The sequence below is a fragment of the Mus musculus genome, chromosome 7 (genome assembly GCF_000001635.26).
Source record: "Mus musculus strain C57BL/6J chromosome 7, GRCm38.p6 C57BL/6J".
NCBI lineage: Eukaryota > Metazoa > Chordata > Mammalia > Rodentia > Muridae > Mus > Mus musculus.
Genome location: NC_000073.6, coordinates 138,829,565 through 138,846,321, shown reverse-complemented (window position 1 = coordinate 138,846,321; position 16,757 = coordinate 138,829,565). Strand labels below are relative to the sequence as shown.

Genomic DNA, 16,757 nt, shown 5'->3' with positions numbered 1-16,757 from the left:
CCGACGGTCAGTGCCGCGGGGGCTGCCGGGGGCGCACCGTGCGCCGACTGCGTCTGCGCGAGCTGTCTTGAGGTTGGACCTACGTAGCCGCTGCGGTCCAAGGAGAGGAGTGTCTTGGACTAGTCCGCTGGCAGATAGAGGCGGCCTTCTCGAGTCGTGTCAAGGCTAGGACGCGACGCCCTCTACGTTCTTAAGGCCTCAGACTTTCTTCTGCGGCCGGCTGGACTGGATGCTCGAAGGCCTGGGCCTTTCCTACAGCTGAGCCAACGGGAACGCGGAACCTCCGTGGATCTGCCAATAGAGAGCGCTCGGCCGTGGGCAGGCGGGGCCTCTGATCCCCGGAGCACCTGGAACCCAGCACCTGCGTGCGTAATTTTGCCCATCATCCAGGCTCTCTTGCCCCCAGAATCTTTGATCGTAGCTTCTGAGCACTGATCTCATCAGAGTGCTACTTCAGGGATTCTTTGAGCTCTCAGTATAGCCCCTAGGGAACCGTTCTCGACATTTGCTTTATTTGTGGGTGTGTTTTTCTAGCATGAAGAGGAATTATTTGTTCGTGGGCTTGACTTATCCGAAATCACTATGAAGTTGGCAGTGAGCGTACTGCACCACTAGAGGGCAGTTGTTCCAAACCAGAGCATTCTCCACTTCAAAAATGTTTTGCCTTTTAGCAAGTGCTTTTTCTATTCTCAGTCTTGGCTGGGATGCTGCTTGTGTAGAGGTGATGTGTCTGTCCTGGTGGAGTTTACTCTTCAGCGGAGAAGAGACAATAAGAAAAACCTGGGGAAAGTTAAGTGGACTAGAGTTAAATACAACACAGAAGCAGGGGAAGGAGATTGGAGCAGTTGGTATCTTTAGGAGAGCAATTAGAGGAGATAAGAAAGAATCTCAGGCTGACGTCTTGGGCGGCTGCTAGAAATGAGAACAGCTAGTGCACAGGCTGGGCCACCCTGACCTTTTCTTTCCGATGTTTTATTTTTAATTCAATTGCACACACACACTTTGATTAGGGTCTTGCCATGTAACATGAGGCTGGTCTCTAAATTGAAATACGTCTGGTTCCACCTCGTTGGCGCTGGGTTTACAAGCACGGAGCACACCTAAGCTTGCTAATGTGTTTAAAGGGCAGCAAGAAGCTGTGGGGAGAACAGAAGTGGCCAAGGAAGGCTAGTCATAGCAGTGGAGGCAAGGTGGTCCGGGACAGAGCAGGAAGCTGTTTTCAGGGGGTGAACTCTGATGAGAGGGCTGGCTATGGCCAAGAGCTGGAGAAAGTCATGAAGAAATAGGGCCTTCCATCAGTAGCAGCACTCAGGGTTGTTTCTGAAAGAACTGTCTCTGAGTTAAGTAGGAGGATAAAATGAGCTGCATGTGTCTGGGTGTATGAGAGTAATGGAGAAGAATAAGAGACATGGAGTAGTGAGGATATAGGAATGTCACCCAGATGACACTCCAGAGCATCAGGAGAGTTAAGAGCATATGTATAGTTCTGGGAGGACGTTTTGGGAGGAGCCTGAGGACGGAATTCCAAGCCTGGGAAGAAGCATTCTGAGACTGCTTGCAGAACTGGGGTTTAACTTAAGTTTATCCAGACTCCATGTAGGCATGGGTATCTCAAGTAATGCCAAGTGATCTCGATATTCCTATCTGCCTAATTGTAGCTGCATGTTTAAGTTATGTAGCTAGACAGCACTGTCACATGTGTGTCTGTGTGTACTGGGGTGCTTCTTAATGAAGAATGACAGACCGAATGGACAGAACTGTAAGTAGCTGCCTTAATAATTAGTGGCAGGCAGTATATTTGGCTTACACTTCCACATTATAGTCCATCACTGAAGGACATCATGGCAGGATCCTGGAAGCAGGAGCTGATGCAGGTCATGGAAGTGTGCTGCTTACTGGCTGGCTCCTCATGGCTTGCTCATCCTGCTTTCTTACAGATCCCAGAACCACCGGGACAGAGGTGGCTCCACCCATAATAGGCTGGACTCCTCCCCATCAATTACCAATTAAGAAAATAACAGGTTTGCCCTCAGGTAGATCTGAGGGAGGCATTTTCTCCATTGAGGTACCCTCCTCTCAGATGACCCCACCCTGTCAAGTTGACATGAAATGAGCCAGCATAGGCCAAATTTAACTTTTTAAAATATATGCACATCTATGCCCAGGCCAGAAGAGGGTGTTGGATCCTGTAGCATTGGCGTTATAGGCAGTAGGGAGCTGCGGGACATAGGTGCTCGGAACCAAACTAGGGCCCTCTGGAGGAGAAGCAAGTGCTCTCATGCACTGAGCCATCTCGAGCCCCATCGTTTTCGATTGCTTACTCTAATGTGGAATGGGGTGGGTACCTGCCTTGTTCTCCACCTCCACTCTATCCACTTTTCCTCTCTTGTCTGTTTGTCCTCCTCTCTAAGGATGTGGTTCTGTCCTTAGACCGAGAACCCTTGTGGGTCATTCCTTAGAGACCTTAAGCCACTCTGCTCCAGCCCCTGCCTTCTGTGATCTTAAGGTCTCCATAGCAACTGTTAGTAACTAATGAAACAAATATTGTGTGTCTGTTGAGTGAGACCGACCTAGTCTTTGTGTACAGGAGCTCAGAGTCCATCAGGAGCAGGCCATCTCTGAGCCATCTCTGTCTACTATGTAAGCGGGCTGATAGGAGGGAGTGCATGAGAACTTAGCATGGGGTGGGGTTCTGGGCTTTTAGCCAGAAAGATGGGTGCTGAAGCTGTTGAGTAGCATCTGTGAGCTTGATGGGTGATAGGGGTTGAGGAAGGGGTGAGGGGATAGAGATGGTGCATGTTATCTAACCTTAGACATGGAAAGTTCGGTGGCTTTGGTGCGGGAGTGGAGTAGGTGCACTTCCAAGTAGTGCTGACTGTCATGGCCTAACTGCAGATTGGGTTGTAGAAACTTGCTTGACTCCTGTAGCCGTAAACCAGCACTAACTTCAGTCTAAGCTCCCATCCTGAGTCAGACTTTGGGACTTCTTGGGGCTGGACGGGAACCTAGGGCAGAGGTCAGGTGAGCATAGAGGAGCCCTGGGGACTGAGGGGCAGGGGTCCTGGGACAATTATATGCTTGCTGGAGTTGCTAGTCCAGTTGCCTGCTTCCTTGCCTGGAATCCCTGAGCTTGCTTTTGGCCAGATTCTACTGACTTCTAGAATTTCTAGGGTGTCACCCAGGGTATGAGAAGCAGGTGAATTACCTAATATGTATCCATTGGGTCTGGTAGATGTATGCCATCGGGAAGTCAGAGGCCACTGAGGGCTTAGAGTATGAATCAGGCATTTACTGCTAAGCTCTTCCCATACCCTAGACCATAACCTCCTCTCTAGGAATAAAGATTGACCACAAAGTTCTTAACTTTCAGGATCCTCAAGTCCTGGTGTCAGGAAAAAGCACTGGCCTTTCTACCTACTCCCAAAGCCACGGCATTTACCTATGGGAGTGCATCTGCCCCTTCTGCTGCCCTCTGACCTCCACGGTGCTGTTCCTCCCGTGTCTGAAGGGAAGGCAAAAGTAGAAGCAGAGGCTGAGAGCTGCTGTCCTGCTGACATGGTGGGGTGCAGCTTGGTTTGTTCATCCTGGCTGATGCATGGATAGTCAGGCACTTCTCTGCTCCACATTTTAGAGCAACACAGCAGGCTTTTAATCAGGAGCAGAATACATACTTCATCACATTCGTGCCCAGAGAGTCTCAGAGGCTGGCCTAGAAGCTTGGGGACACTCTCCCTCCCAGTGATAGATACCTGGCTTTGCTTTTCTTTTCTTATTTTAGAAAAACATTGTCAGCTATTTGATGTTTTTGAATCATATTTTAAAGTCAGAGAAAAAAACCACTTGCTCATTTTAAGTGTTTTTCTGAAAAACAAATAATTCACAGATGGAGATAAGTTCATCTCAGGAGTAGAAATACAGCTTCCCGGTATCCCACAATATGGCTTTGTTCTCTAAATTATAAAGTCAGGGCAGCCCAAGAGCAGTGCAGAGCCGAAACGGCGACAGAAGGCATGGAACTGGAGCCACAGACCCAGCGCAGCAACTTGCAATTTTTCTTCACTGGGAACCTATTTGAACTTAAATTATGCACAATAAATGTCAAATCTTTCCCCATTTATCTTAGTAACTGAGGGATCCTGTATATTGGGGAAAGCTCTTTGTACATCAAAGCTCCTTAACAATGCAAGTTGTCTCATCTTCTTGTGGGAGGAAATGTCAGCTTGATTGATGTGATGTGGGGAGTGAGGGCTTCTCTGAGGAGAGCCCCAGAGCACAGGCTCCTCTCTCCTGCCTCAGCTCTGATTGCTTACTCTGTGGAAAGCCCTTTTAGGGCAGCCCCTTCATATTAGCACCTGTCATCTACCCCATGAGTCACCTTTAGAAACAGGCCACCATGAGGATCAGAACCCCCACCAAGCCTAGTGACTCATTACAGTGGAGGATCCTGCCCCTCAGTAAAAATATCAAGGAAGGGACAGATAAGCAAGAATGTGTTTTTCAACAGGCCCCAGGTCCTGTTCTCTGAGCCCTTAGAACTAACACAGTGGGTGCCCAAGAGCTTGGTCTTGTGAACTTGACCTTGGTGCCTGGGACTTACCCTAATGTGTCCGGCTGGAGCAGCACCCCAGGTCCCCGTGCAGGAGCCAGGTGATTATAGAAGGTGTCACCCTAGTGGCCAAGACCAGAAGCCCAACAGTCAGGAATTGAAGCTGTGCCACCAGATTGGAAGTCTCACCTCTCTCCCGCCTCCTCACCCCCCCCCCCCCCATTTGTTAGAGTCTCATGTGGGCCAGTCTGACCTTGGACTCTATGCAGTCCAGGATGACATTGAACTTCTGACCCTACCTGCCTCTGCCTTTCTAGTGCTGGAATTACAGGTGTACTCCACCACACAGGTATATGCTCACTCATAAGTGTGTGCCACCTGTGCCTTTCTAGCGTATCTGAACCAGTCTCTTCATCACCAAGAGTTAGGAGCGACCCTTCCTAGCCTTGAGCATAAGGAGTTAGGAAGGATCCAGAAGGTTAACCAAAATTCTACACAAGCCTTATTTGTGGCTTCAGTGAGATATTTGTTACTGAGTTTCAGAGAGGTGGGAATTGTTTGTGGGGCCCAGTCCATACATACATGTACATACAAACATACGTATGTACATACACGTGTGTGTGTGTGTGTGTATATATATATATATATATATATATTATATGTATATATATGTATATATATTATATATAGGATATAAATATATATATATATTTATATCCTACAAAAAGGGCTGGTACTTCCTTCTCTGGATACATACTCTATATCCAGAGAAGGAAGTACCAGCCCTTTTTGTAGGAGCTTCACTAGGCACAAAGCTGGCAGCATGTGCTTTCTTCATTAGGGAGCTGCTGCCCTCTGCTGGATGAGACAGGGGAAGCAACTCAATGATCACTTTGGAAGTCCTGGAAGAGACCAAATCTGTTTGGAATTATGTACTCACAAAAGCATCCTGGAAAGAGAAATTCCTTGAGATCAGAGGCTGAGCCCTGCCGGTATAAACTGGCAGAATTTATACACACTAGCACACCCACTGTGAGACCCTGGACAGAAACCTTTTATCTTAGCCGTCTGAGTAGGAGTGAGGCCATCAGGGTGCATCCGAGCTATACACATGGCCTAGCGCTGACCTTTGACCTTGGCCCTCACTGCTGCCAGAGATGAGGAAATGGAGAAGGAAGAAGGGAGAGCAGGAAAGGAAGGTGAGTGGAAGCAGGACAGATGTGTGTGTACAGGACAGGTGTGTGTGTACAAGTCTGCATTCCTTGACAGATGGCCTGGCCCAGCCGCCCTCACAAAGCACAATAGGTCTCTACTCTCTGTGGTTCTAGGGAAAACGCAGGGCTGCCTCTGAGGCATGGCTAGTTGTTCTGTGTCTGGCTCAAGGATGAGACTCTTGGGCTCAGGTCTTTCTTTATAGGAGACTTAACTTTGGCCAGGCATCTTGTTTATGGCTGTGAAGTTTTGGTAAACACGTACATGTCCTGATAAAAAACGTATCCCATGAACTACTTGTGGCTTATTATTATTTTGATGTAGAAATCAAGTCTCAACTTAGAGGAGAAGGCAAAGTGTCCCTGTTCTGTGTGAAACAGGAAATTTAGGCGGACTAAGACTCTTGGTCTGATTACATCCATGGCTGTGCCTGCTCTTAGGTCTGAGGTGTTCTGGTTCCTCCCAGGCAGAAGCTAAGCCCACAGTTTGTTTTGGGAGACCTAGTCCATCAGGCAGCTTCTGCCGTAGCGTCTCTCTGAGCTGAAATGTCTGGCCGACCCTTCTTTAATGATCCTTGTCTCCTTTCAGCCCTTATGTTAACCATATGCTGGAGTCACCTTAAGAACCCAACATCTGTCTGATACTATTAGTGAAATTTCCCATGATTCCTCACGAGATATGAGAACTCGCCTAACCCTCACCTAGATGCTGAAGCCAGCCAGGGCATCTCAGGCCCCTTACACCTCCTCATGAGATAATGTGCCGTTTGTCCTTAGGCTAACCCTAATTAATAAATATTTGGTATTTTCCTCATTTACATTTCCAATGCTCTCCCAAAAGTCCCCCATACCCTCCCCCCCACTCCCCTACCCACCCACCCCCACTCCCCTACCCACCCACTCCCACTTTTTGGCTCTGGCGTTCCCCTGTACTGGGGCATATAAAGTTTGCAAGTCCAATGGGCCTCTCTTTCCAGTGATGGCCGACTAGGCCATCTTTTGATACATATGCAGCTAGAGTCAAGAGCTCCGGGGTACTGGTTAGTTCATAATGTTGTTCCACCTATAGGGTTGCAGATCCCTTTAGCTCCTTGGGTACTTTCTCTAGCTCCTCCATTGGGGGCCCTGTGCTCCATCTTATAGATGACTGTGAGCATCCACTTCTGTATTTGCTGTCCTTGTTCAGCTCACGTTTCGGGGAGACTTATGAGTGTAGCTTCTGTTGTTACCAGGAGACAGACTCTTGAAGCAAACTAACTTCCTGATTATCTGGCTCTTAACATCTTTCTGTCCTCTCTTCTACAATATTCTCTGAGCCTTAGGTGCAGGACAGTTTTGTACATGTAGCCACTGGGACTAGGCTTCACAACTCTGCATTTTGATTGGTTGTAGTTTTCTGTAGTCTCCATCTCATGCAAGAGAAGTTTCCTTGATGATAGATGAAGACTGTACCTATCTATGGGTCTAAGGATACGCACATGCTTAGATTATTGTTAGAATTATGGTGGTTTAGTAACTTTGTGGTTATAGATTTTCTTCCAATATCATAACTTCATGAGCACTGAGTAGTTAGCTAGGTTCCCAGTTCCAGGCGTCATTTTCTTCCTTTTGAATTGGTCTTAGGTCCAGCTAGAGAGCTGCTGGTTCCCACCGAGGTATGCGCACCACCACTGCACCCTTTGGGTTACTGCGCCGTGCTGCTTGTTGCTGTGGTTCATAAGTGCCACAGCTGGGCAGGACTGTTGGTTACCTCCCTCCCTTGGAAGCTTGCATGGCTTCTCTTCATGAAAGCTAGCCCTCAGAGATGGCACGTTTACATTTTAGAGAAGTCCAGCTTAGTTTTTCTTCCACAAGTTATGATTTGGCTTTGGTATTGTGTCTAAAAACTCATCACCAAACCCGATGCCACACAAAGGTGTCTCTTACTGTTTTTTTTTCTTTTCTCTTTTTTCTTTTTTAAAGAGATCTTGTGTGTTTATTATGCCCTTGCCTTTAGGTCTACAATCCATTCCCTCTATGTCTAAGTTACATGTTTTTGGCTTGTGGACATTGGAGATTTCAGCAGCTTTTGTGGAATAGACTTTCTTTACATCATTGTTATATCTTAGCTCCTTTGTCAGAGATCTGTTGATTCTTGTGTATGCCTATTTTTAGGCTGACTACTCTACTCCATTGTTCTTATTTATCTTTTCAAGTATAATGCTATTTTGCCTCTTGTCACCATATGAACTTATTTGACGTTAGTTAGTGTCGCTCCTCTGACATTGCTTTCTTGATGATTCTGGAACTCTGATGTTAATTCTTTCGATGCTTATGCAGGGTTATAGTGCTGGTACACAGGAAAGAATCGCTTTTATGTGGTCACTCTGACCTGTAGCCTGGCTGCAATCACTTATATCTTCCAGGAGGTATTTTTGTTGGAATTTTCCACATAGACAATGGGATAATCAGAGTAAAGACTTTTTTGTTTCCTTTGTTGATCTACATACACTTTATTTCCTTTTTTTAAAAGTCTATTTTCTAAAAAAGATTTATTTATTATTGTATGTAAGTACACTGTAGCTGTCTTTAGACACACCAGAAGAGGGCGCCAGATCTCATTATGGATGGTTGTGAGCCACCATGTGGTTGCTGGGATTTGAACTCAGGACCTTCAGAAGAGCAGTCAGTGCTCTTAACCACTGAGCCATTTCTCCAGCCCCACATTTTATTTCCTTCCTGTATTCTTTCATCTCCTGTTGGCTAGGACTGGCTCTGTGATGCTGAGTAGGAGTGGTGAGGTGGGCTCCACAGCCTTGTCCCATCCTGATCTCAAGTGGGAAGAATCTACTTTTTCACCACTACGGAAGAAGGCAACTTTGGTTTGCTTGTTTGGTTTTAATGTTCTTTCTTAATTTGGGAGAATTCTACCCTACTCGAATTTTACTAAGTTACTATAAAACTATCCCTTCTTTTAAAACCAGTTTACAAGACGGTTTTCCAGAATCAGCAGTGGAGACGTTTCTAGAACCACCTCTTCCCTCACTGCTGTTCTGTAGATGCTGTCCTTGCTCTGGTGCCCTATATGCCCTGTGTGCTAGCCCCTCTTCTCTATCCCCAATCTGTCCCCTATGTGCTAGCCCCTCTTCTCTATCCCCAATCTGTCCCCTATGTGCTAGCCCCTCTTCTCTATCCCCAATCTGTCCCCTATGTGCTAGCCCCTCTTCTCTATCCCCAATCTGTCCCCTATGTGCTAGCCCCTCTTCTCTATCCCCAACCCGTGCCCTATGTGCTAGCCCCTCTTCTCTATCCCCAACCCGTGCCCTATGTGCTAGCCCCTCTTCTCTATCCCCAACCCGTGCCCTATGTGCTAGCCCCTCTTCTCTATTCCCAACCCGTGCCCTATGTGCTAGCCCCTCTTCTCTATCCTAAAACATCCAGTCTCCTCTACTTGAGTCTTTTCCAGGCCTTTTCCTCATTTTGATAAAGTGGCCAGATCACTCATGGTTCAGAATGTGATATAATCAACCAGTTGTTTTGTTTTGTTTTATTTAGGGAAAATTTCCCTTTATGAAGCAGATTTAAACAATCAACTTGTTCAGGCCGGTTCTCCATTGCCTGTCTCATCGGACTCATCACCACTATATGCTGTGCCTTAGGCTTAGATCCGGCTGGAAAACACCACATGACTTTTCATTGGCAGATGTGCTACCTGAACACTGAACAGTTCCTACCAGAACCTCTGCTGTGAGCAATCCGAAAGCTGGCCAATCTCCTCCAGGCTGGCCAGGATCCAGCCCTTAGAGTAACTCAAGAGTTCCACCTGCTGTGTTATCTGGACTCCCACTAAGTGCAGCACTGTGCCTTCGGAGCAGCACCAACAAGAATGTATCCCTTCATCCCTCCAGCTAGACTACTACCAGGATCTCCAGCACCCTTTCTTCCTTCTGGACCATCGTGTCCCCAACCCAGTGGTCCATATCCAGGCCCTGCTGTACGAGTCCCTGGCCCCACAAGGTCATATGTTTCAACAAATGTGCCCTTTCCAGAGCTACCTAGGCCAAATAGCGCACCCACAGATCCAGTTGGTCCTTTAGGTACACAGGGATCCATGTCTTCTGGACCTTGGGCACCAGGAATGGGAGGGCAGCATCCTAATGTGCCATATCTATTTCCAGAGTCATCTCCCACTCCTCCTCTTCCAGTGTCAGGAGCACCACCTGTTGCATGGGTCACAGTGCCACCGGGGGCCTGGGAACCACCAGCGCAGTATCCTACTCCTGAAGCGTCATATCCCAGCCCAGGACTCCAGCCTTCCCCGAATAATCCTTACCCACTGCCGCCAGGACCTTCTGCTGCTTCACCAGGGCCTGGTAGCCTCCATAGAATGAATGAAATCCCGGGTGGCTCCCCTTCCGATTCGTCCAACCCGGAGAGCACCTTGGAGAGCACTGGACAAAAGAAGCACCTGAAGCTAGACAACAAATCCATCAAGAGGAGACGATCCAAGAAGAAAAGCAAGCGGGTAACCTGGGGAGACATCAAGACTTTAACTCACAAAGCTGAAAGCTTGGGGAAACAACAAGGACACAATACCACTGACCCCAAAATGATGCTGCTATGTTTAATGACTATGCTACATGTTAATTCTCAGCATGAAAGTGAAGGGTCTAAATGACTTCTCAAGGAGAATAAAAGGCACACCTGTAATAAACAGTTTAATTTAAGTGGTTTTGCCAAAACAAACAAAAAATCCACAACCAGTCAACTTGTTTTGGGTTTTGTCCAACTTTGCAGCTTAGTTTTGTGTGTGTGTGTGTGTGTTGTACCTTCAAGGGAGTTAAGTCCTCAGGTCTTACTAGTAGTGTACCAGCAACATCAAGTTCTGGCCTGCTCTAGATGCAGAAGACACAGAAGCAATAACAGCTAAAGGCTTGGCGATAGCCTTAGTTGCCCATCAGGATCTGCTACCATCACTCCAGATCAGTGGTCAGGGTTGACAGTGAAGGCCAGGCCTGTACCACTGAGCACTGTGACATACCAGGAGTGAAGCTTTCCCTGAAGGGCTCTTCTGGTGTGTGTGTGTGTGTGTGTTGGGGGTCAGCCTCTCTGAGACCCCTCACCCTGGACCTTCCAGTGAAGAGCTCCTCTAGGATCACCAAGCTTCCTTGGTTGGGGTGGCAGGGTTCTGGAGTCTCCTGGCATAGCCAGAGTTGCCTCAGGGAGGCTAGCCTCTTCAGATGCCACATGCATCCTCTGGATGACATGTGCAGGTGACCTCAGGTGTTCATGCTCATGAGCTTGTTAGAAGGAAAACACAGAACATGCCAGAAACAGGGATGGTTAAAGAGACTCACCACAGGGTGGCACTCTTGTACCTCATTTTAAGGAAAAATTTTTTTTCCCAATGTAACAATTTTTGTTACATTTTTTTTTTTTTAAAACTAATTTGTCTGCCAGATGAACAGGAGGAGTCCTGAGTGAGACACAGTGGTGCTGGGACTCCTTGGGGTTTCCGGGCTTGTCTTCCTCTTCCCCTTCCTTTCCCGCGCCATCTTCTTTAATTTCCATTATTTTAGGGGTGAGCCATTTGGCTGTCCCCTGCAAGAAAAAAGGAAACAAGATGCTCACTTCTCAAGGGTTGGATGCTGAGACTTTCTGCTGAGCTGGGAAAGGCCACACAGTTCTGCATTGGGAATCAAACTGGGGACCCTGAGCACTGGGCCAGTCCCTCCCTCCTGCTGTGCCCTCTAAGGAAACCCTGCTAAAATATCTCATTCAGGTTCTATTTGTTAACAGGAATCTGGTTTCTTCTGGAGTTCCTAGATAGACGTTTGCCATTAGTGAGTTTCCCAAAGGACCTTGAGACAAAAGGCTTAGAAGTTCTCTTTCACGTTGGTGCTAGGGAACCTGTCTGTTAAATTAAGAGGAAACGAGCTATGGGGATTCTATGGGGATTCGGACAGCTCACAGTGCCCCGTAGCTGCAGCTCCAGGGGATCCAATGCCTCTGGCTTCCGTGGGCATCTGGACTCAAGTATACACTCACCCACACAAACTTACACAAGTATACATGACTACAAATAATACGAATTTTAAAAGTTACAGGCTAGGGCTGTAGTTTAGTCATAGAGTGCTTGCTTAGCATGCACGAGACCTTGAGTTTGCTCTTCACATCACATGAACGTGGCATGATGTTGCACATCTGTAATCCAAACACTCAGTTGGAAACAGGAGGGTCAGGAGTTCAAAGCCATCCTCAGCTGCATAGTGAGTTTGAGGCCCTTGGGTTACACGAGACTGTTACAGACAGACAAAGCAGGTGTAATTCATAGAACTCATGGAATTGCAGATATACCTAGTGTCTTCTGAGCACCTCCACAGTTCTCAGGGCCCCACCACTGTGCTGAGCTGCAGGTATAGGTCTGGATTCTTAACCATGACCAAAACTGGGTATGAGGAAGTCCTGAGGACCTGGGACATCTTATAAATCCGAGGTAGTACCAGATGACTAATTCCTGGGCAAAGCCACAGTGGGCAAGCACTCTGGAGATTATATAGTACCTAATAGAGACACTGAAGGAATGCGAATTCCTGGATTTCCCTCTATGCTTCTGGCCTCTAGGAAGCTCTGCTTATCAAAACAGGCTTCTTGCTTCTGTGGCCTCGGGCTGAGCGTTTCCAAGCCTGGAACAACCTCGGACTTTAAAGGGGGCTACTGGGGAGCGTCTGTGGGGTACAGACAAGGCTATGGCCTGGCTGTACTGGAATATGTGGCTGTTGGTTCAGAATGAGTGCCAACCCTTTAGGTCTCTGCTCAGGGCTGCCAGGGACCTGGGCTGGGTGGTGCTTGAAGCAAAGCCATTGCTCAGAGCCCTACACCACCAGTCTATACACCCTGCTCATCATACAGCCTGCCTACCATGTTTAGTCCATTGTTTGCTCTGGAGACTGTTAATTTTGAGACAGTCTTTTATGAATGAGCCACGGGGACCTGAACACATCAGGGATCATGGAGACCCTGGCCTCCCCAAGACTGGCCGTGGGCCTGGCTGCTTGGAAGGGCCACAGATGCTCTGTCCCTCAGGGCAGCAAGACCAGTGTGTGTTGAGTTGAAGAATGAATGTCCTGTTTTTAAGCCCAGCGCCAAAAAGCTCCAGGCTACCTCTTCTTATGGCCCTTTAGCACCAGGTCACTCTGAGTCCTAGCCCATATGGATATTCTCTTTTGGTTATGGGTTGGTTGATTTTTTAGATAGCTTTTCAGCATACTTCTCAGAATCCTCTACATCCCAGGCTGGCCACTTGTCGCCTAGTGTGTCCTTACTATACTGCCCAGCAGTGAATCTGACACCCCCATGTTTCTCAGGGCTACAAATGGTGGCAGAACCTTTGGGAATCCTGGGCCAGAGGCCATTCTGGGAACTGAGCAAGACCCTTTTTGAGTGATTGGCCAGGTCACCTGAGTTACCCCGGGTTAGATGTGAATAGCTACAAAGTCTTTGACTATACATAAGCAATGTTCTTGGTGTAGGCACACACGATCCGTCTCCTCCCTCGGTGCTTTCACAGTCTGAGTAGCCTTCCTGTAACAGAGACTATGATAAGGAACATGATTCCACAACTCACTACATTGTACCAAGCCTCTAGACTACTTGATGTTTTAAATACACAAACTTCGAATGGGCTTCTGGACATTTCTATCCCCACATCTGAAGATTCACATCTCCTTAACTTGGAGCTCATTTTGTGTGTTGTGTTGAATGTTGCAATACTTGTCATTTCAAACTAATATATCAGAGTCAGGGGAGAATAATTTTACTTGGAAAACTGAGCCTCCATAACTAAAATGAATAACGGCACATGAGCAATTTGAGTACATTTACAGAGTTCTGAGGTGGAATGTCAGCCTAGGGCCATGCATGCTCTCATTATTAGTTGACAACACAGGACTCATGCTGACCTGTGCTGGAGGGAGAGGGTTTCAAGAGGCCTCGCACCATCCCCTCCCTCCCTTGTAGATCTTGGGCCGTGTGATTGATGGCAGAGGTGTTTGCCTCTGACTTTAGGAAGGAATGAGAGATCCAGGACATGTGTGGGAGCTTCCTGGGCCTTGTTAATGGCACCTCTAGGGCTGCTATGAAGGAAAAATTGCCAGGAGAAAATTCCTGCTTGGCTTTAACTCCCCTTGCTCAGCAGAGCTTAGTCACAGCTCCGAGTGGATGTTCTCCTCTGCTCCATTGTAGCACGGTGTCCTGGAGAGCTTTTCAGAACACAGATTTTATTTTACAGACTTGCTCACCTACCGTTTTATGTACTAGAAAGAAGGCAGTCAGCATGGTGGTTCAATACCATTATCCTGGCCCTTGGGAAGCTGAGGCAGGAGGATGGTGAGTTCCAGGCCAACTTGGGCTACACATTGAGACTGTCTCAAAATAAACAGAACTAAAGAAAGACCTAATCAATCAGTGACAGAGTTAAGGAGTATATCATATATCACAAAATCCTGACAATTATAAAGAAAGAGCTAAGAGCTAAGTTCCTATGAGTGTCAGCTGCAGGCCACACCCCAGATGCCTGTTAAAAGTGTACCTGGTTATCCCTCAGTGTTCTGACTCAGTCATTATCCCCAGCCGTGCTCTTAGGCAAGTTGCTCAGGGTTTGAGTACCTCAGTTTCCAGGATCCCATCCCTGAGCAGGTCTGTGCCTGGTGTTCCTTCTCACCAGCCTGGAACCCGCAACTCTAGCTTATTTATTTTTTGATTTGGTGTGGAGATTAAGCCTAAGACCAGCTTTTATCGTGGAAGGGAATCTTGCAGGATTTCTCAAGTGCTAGGTAAGCCCTCTTCACTGAGCTATCACATCCTGTGTTTGGCTCTGACCTTCTGTGCTCTGTTGGGGTTGAAACCCAGAGTCTTGTCTACACTAGTTGTTTTTGGTTATTTTTACTTTTCTCACTGCTATGATAAAATGCCTGAACAAAGCAATTTAAGGAAGGCAAGCTTTGTTTTGGCATGGTCACTGGGATCCAAACGCATGTCTTCATGTTTGTCCAGCAAGCTTTCTCACCTGCCGAGTGTGTAGTCCATCATGACAGAGAAGGCATGGCGGCAGGAATGAGGCAGCTGGACGCACTGGACCTATTGACAGGGAGCGGAAAGACAAACGCTTTGCCCCCATTCTTTTCTTTTTCCTCCTTTGGCTCCTGCTCCCCCTGCTCCTCTTTTTGACACTATGTAGCTCTGGCTGTCCTGGAGCTTGCTCTGTAGACCAGACTGTTCTCAAACTCACAGAGGTCTTTCTGTCTCTGCCTCCCAAGTGCTAGGATTAGAGGTGTACTGCCCTACACCTAGACCAGATTTCTTTTTATTCATCCTGGGTCCCCAGCCCATGGGATGTGGCAGAGTGCTACCACCCACATTTAGAGTGGGCTTTGTCATTCAGTTAAACCTCCCCAGAAACACCCTTACATGTGTGCCTTGGATTCTGTTTCCTAGGTAATTCTAAATCCAGTCAATTGGACAATGAAGATTGAGTGCCACACCCGGCAAACTCTACCACTGGGCTACTCACCCAGTGTCTAGTCTAACCATTCTCTCTCTCTCTCTCTCTCTCTCTCTCTCTCTCTCTCTCTCTCTCTCTCTCTGTGTGTGTGTGTGTGTGTGTGAGAGAGAGAGAGAGCACTCATCAGTGCAAGTTTGATGTGTGCCTGTGCCCATTTTTATGTGCACATATGGAGGCCACGTTGAGTGTCTTCCTCTATCACTCTCTACCTTATTTTTAAGGACAGTGTTGCTCATTGAACCTGGAGCTCATCGTTTTAGCTACATTAGCCAGCAAGCCCCAGGGCTTCTGTCTCTGTCTGCACTGAACTGGGGTCACCGATCCAGCTTTGGCGTGGGTGTGGGGGGATTTGAAATCAGGTCCTCAAGCTCACACAGCAAGCACTTTACCAACTAAGAAATCTCCCCAGTCTTCCATCTTCGGCCTTTTAATTTCTGCATTAGAAATGTAGCTGGCCGAGTGTGTTAGACCTTTGGTCTGCTGGGGTTTTACTCTCCAGGCACATTTTCCCACCATGTGAGGAGGAGGAGAGGGGCAGAATGGTTGAGAATGAGCTCGCAAAGGGCTGGCAGGATGTGTCCAGAGCTGCACGGCGCCACACAGCTTACCCACGCCAGAGCTGCACGGCGCCACACGGCTTATCCACGCCAGAGCTGCACGGCGCCACACGGCTTACCCACGCCAGAGCTGCACGGCGCCACACGGCTTAGCCACGCCAGAGCTGCACGGCGCCACACGGCTTAGCCACGCCAGAGCTGCACGGCGCCACACGGCTTAGCCACGCCAGAGCTGCACGGCGCCACACGGCTTAGCCACGCCAGAGCTGCACGGCGCCAAACGGCTTATCCACGCCAGAGCTGCACGGCGCCACACGGCTTACCCACGCCAGAGCTGCACGGCGCCACACGGCTTACCCACGCCAGAGCTGCACGGCGCCACACGGCTTAGCCACGCCAGAGCTGCACGGCGCCACACGGCTTAGCCACGCCAGAGCTGCACGGCGCCACACGGCTTAGCCACGCCAGAGCTGCACGGCGCCACACGGCTTAGCCACGCCAGAGCTGCACGGCGCCACACGGCTTAGCCAAGCCAGAGCTGCACGGCGCCACACGGCTTAGCCACGCCAGAGCTGCACGGCGCCACACGGCTTAGCCACGCAAACGCCTGCCAGGGGCTTTTGTTTAGTATCATTGTTATTGTGTGTAGCTGTGGTATATGTATGCGTGGTGCATATGCACAAGCATGTGTGCAGAGGCCAGAGAAGGATGTCAGGTATCCTGCTTTATCATTCTCTGCCTCGTTCTTTTGAATCCCAAGCTGGCTGTCAGTAAGCTACTGTCTCTGGCTCCACTCCTACCCCAAGTGCTGGGGTTACAGGCTGCACACCTGGGCATGCTCAGTCTCTCGCATGGTCACTGGGACCCAAACTCATGTCTTCATGTTTGTCTAGCAAGCTTTC

The 16,757-nt window shown here is 48.3% G+C and overlaps 1 protein-coding gene across 2 annotated transcripts; it reads left to right on the top strand.

The window, feature by feature from the left end:
• The first annotated feature begins 54 nt into the window (after positions 1-54).
• Mapk1ip1 (mitogen-activated protein kinase 1 interacting protein 1) lies at positions 55-10,504 on the top strand. Of its 2 annotated transcripts, none has more exons than NM_027115.2 (2): positions 55-365; positions 9,396-10,504. In NM_027115.2, exon 2 carries the CDS (start codon positions 9,623-9,625, stop codon positions 10,412-10,414), a length of 792 nt encoding a protein of 263 aa, NP_081391.1. In that variant the 5' UTR covers positions 55-365; positions 9,396-9,622; the 3' UTR covers positions 10,415-10,504. The 2 variants fall into 2 exon arrangements, with proteins under 2 accessions (NP_081391.1, NP_001038948.1); NM_001045483.1 differs by having other exon boundaries at positions 9,292-10,504.
• The last annotated feature ends 6,253 nt before the right edge of the window (positions 10,505-16,757 follow it).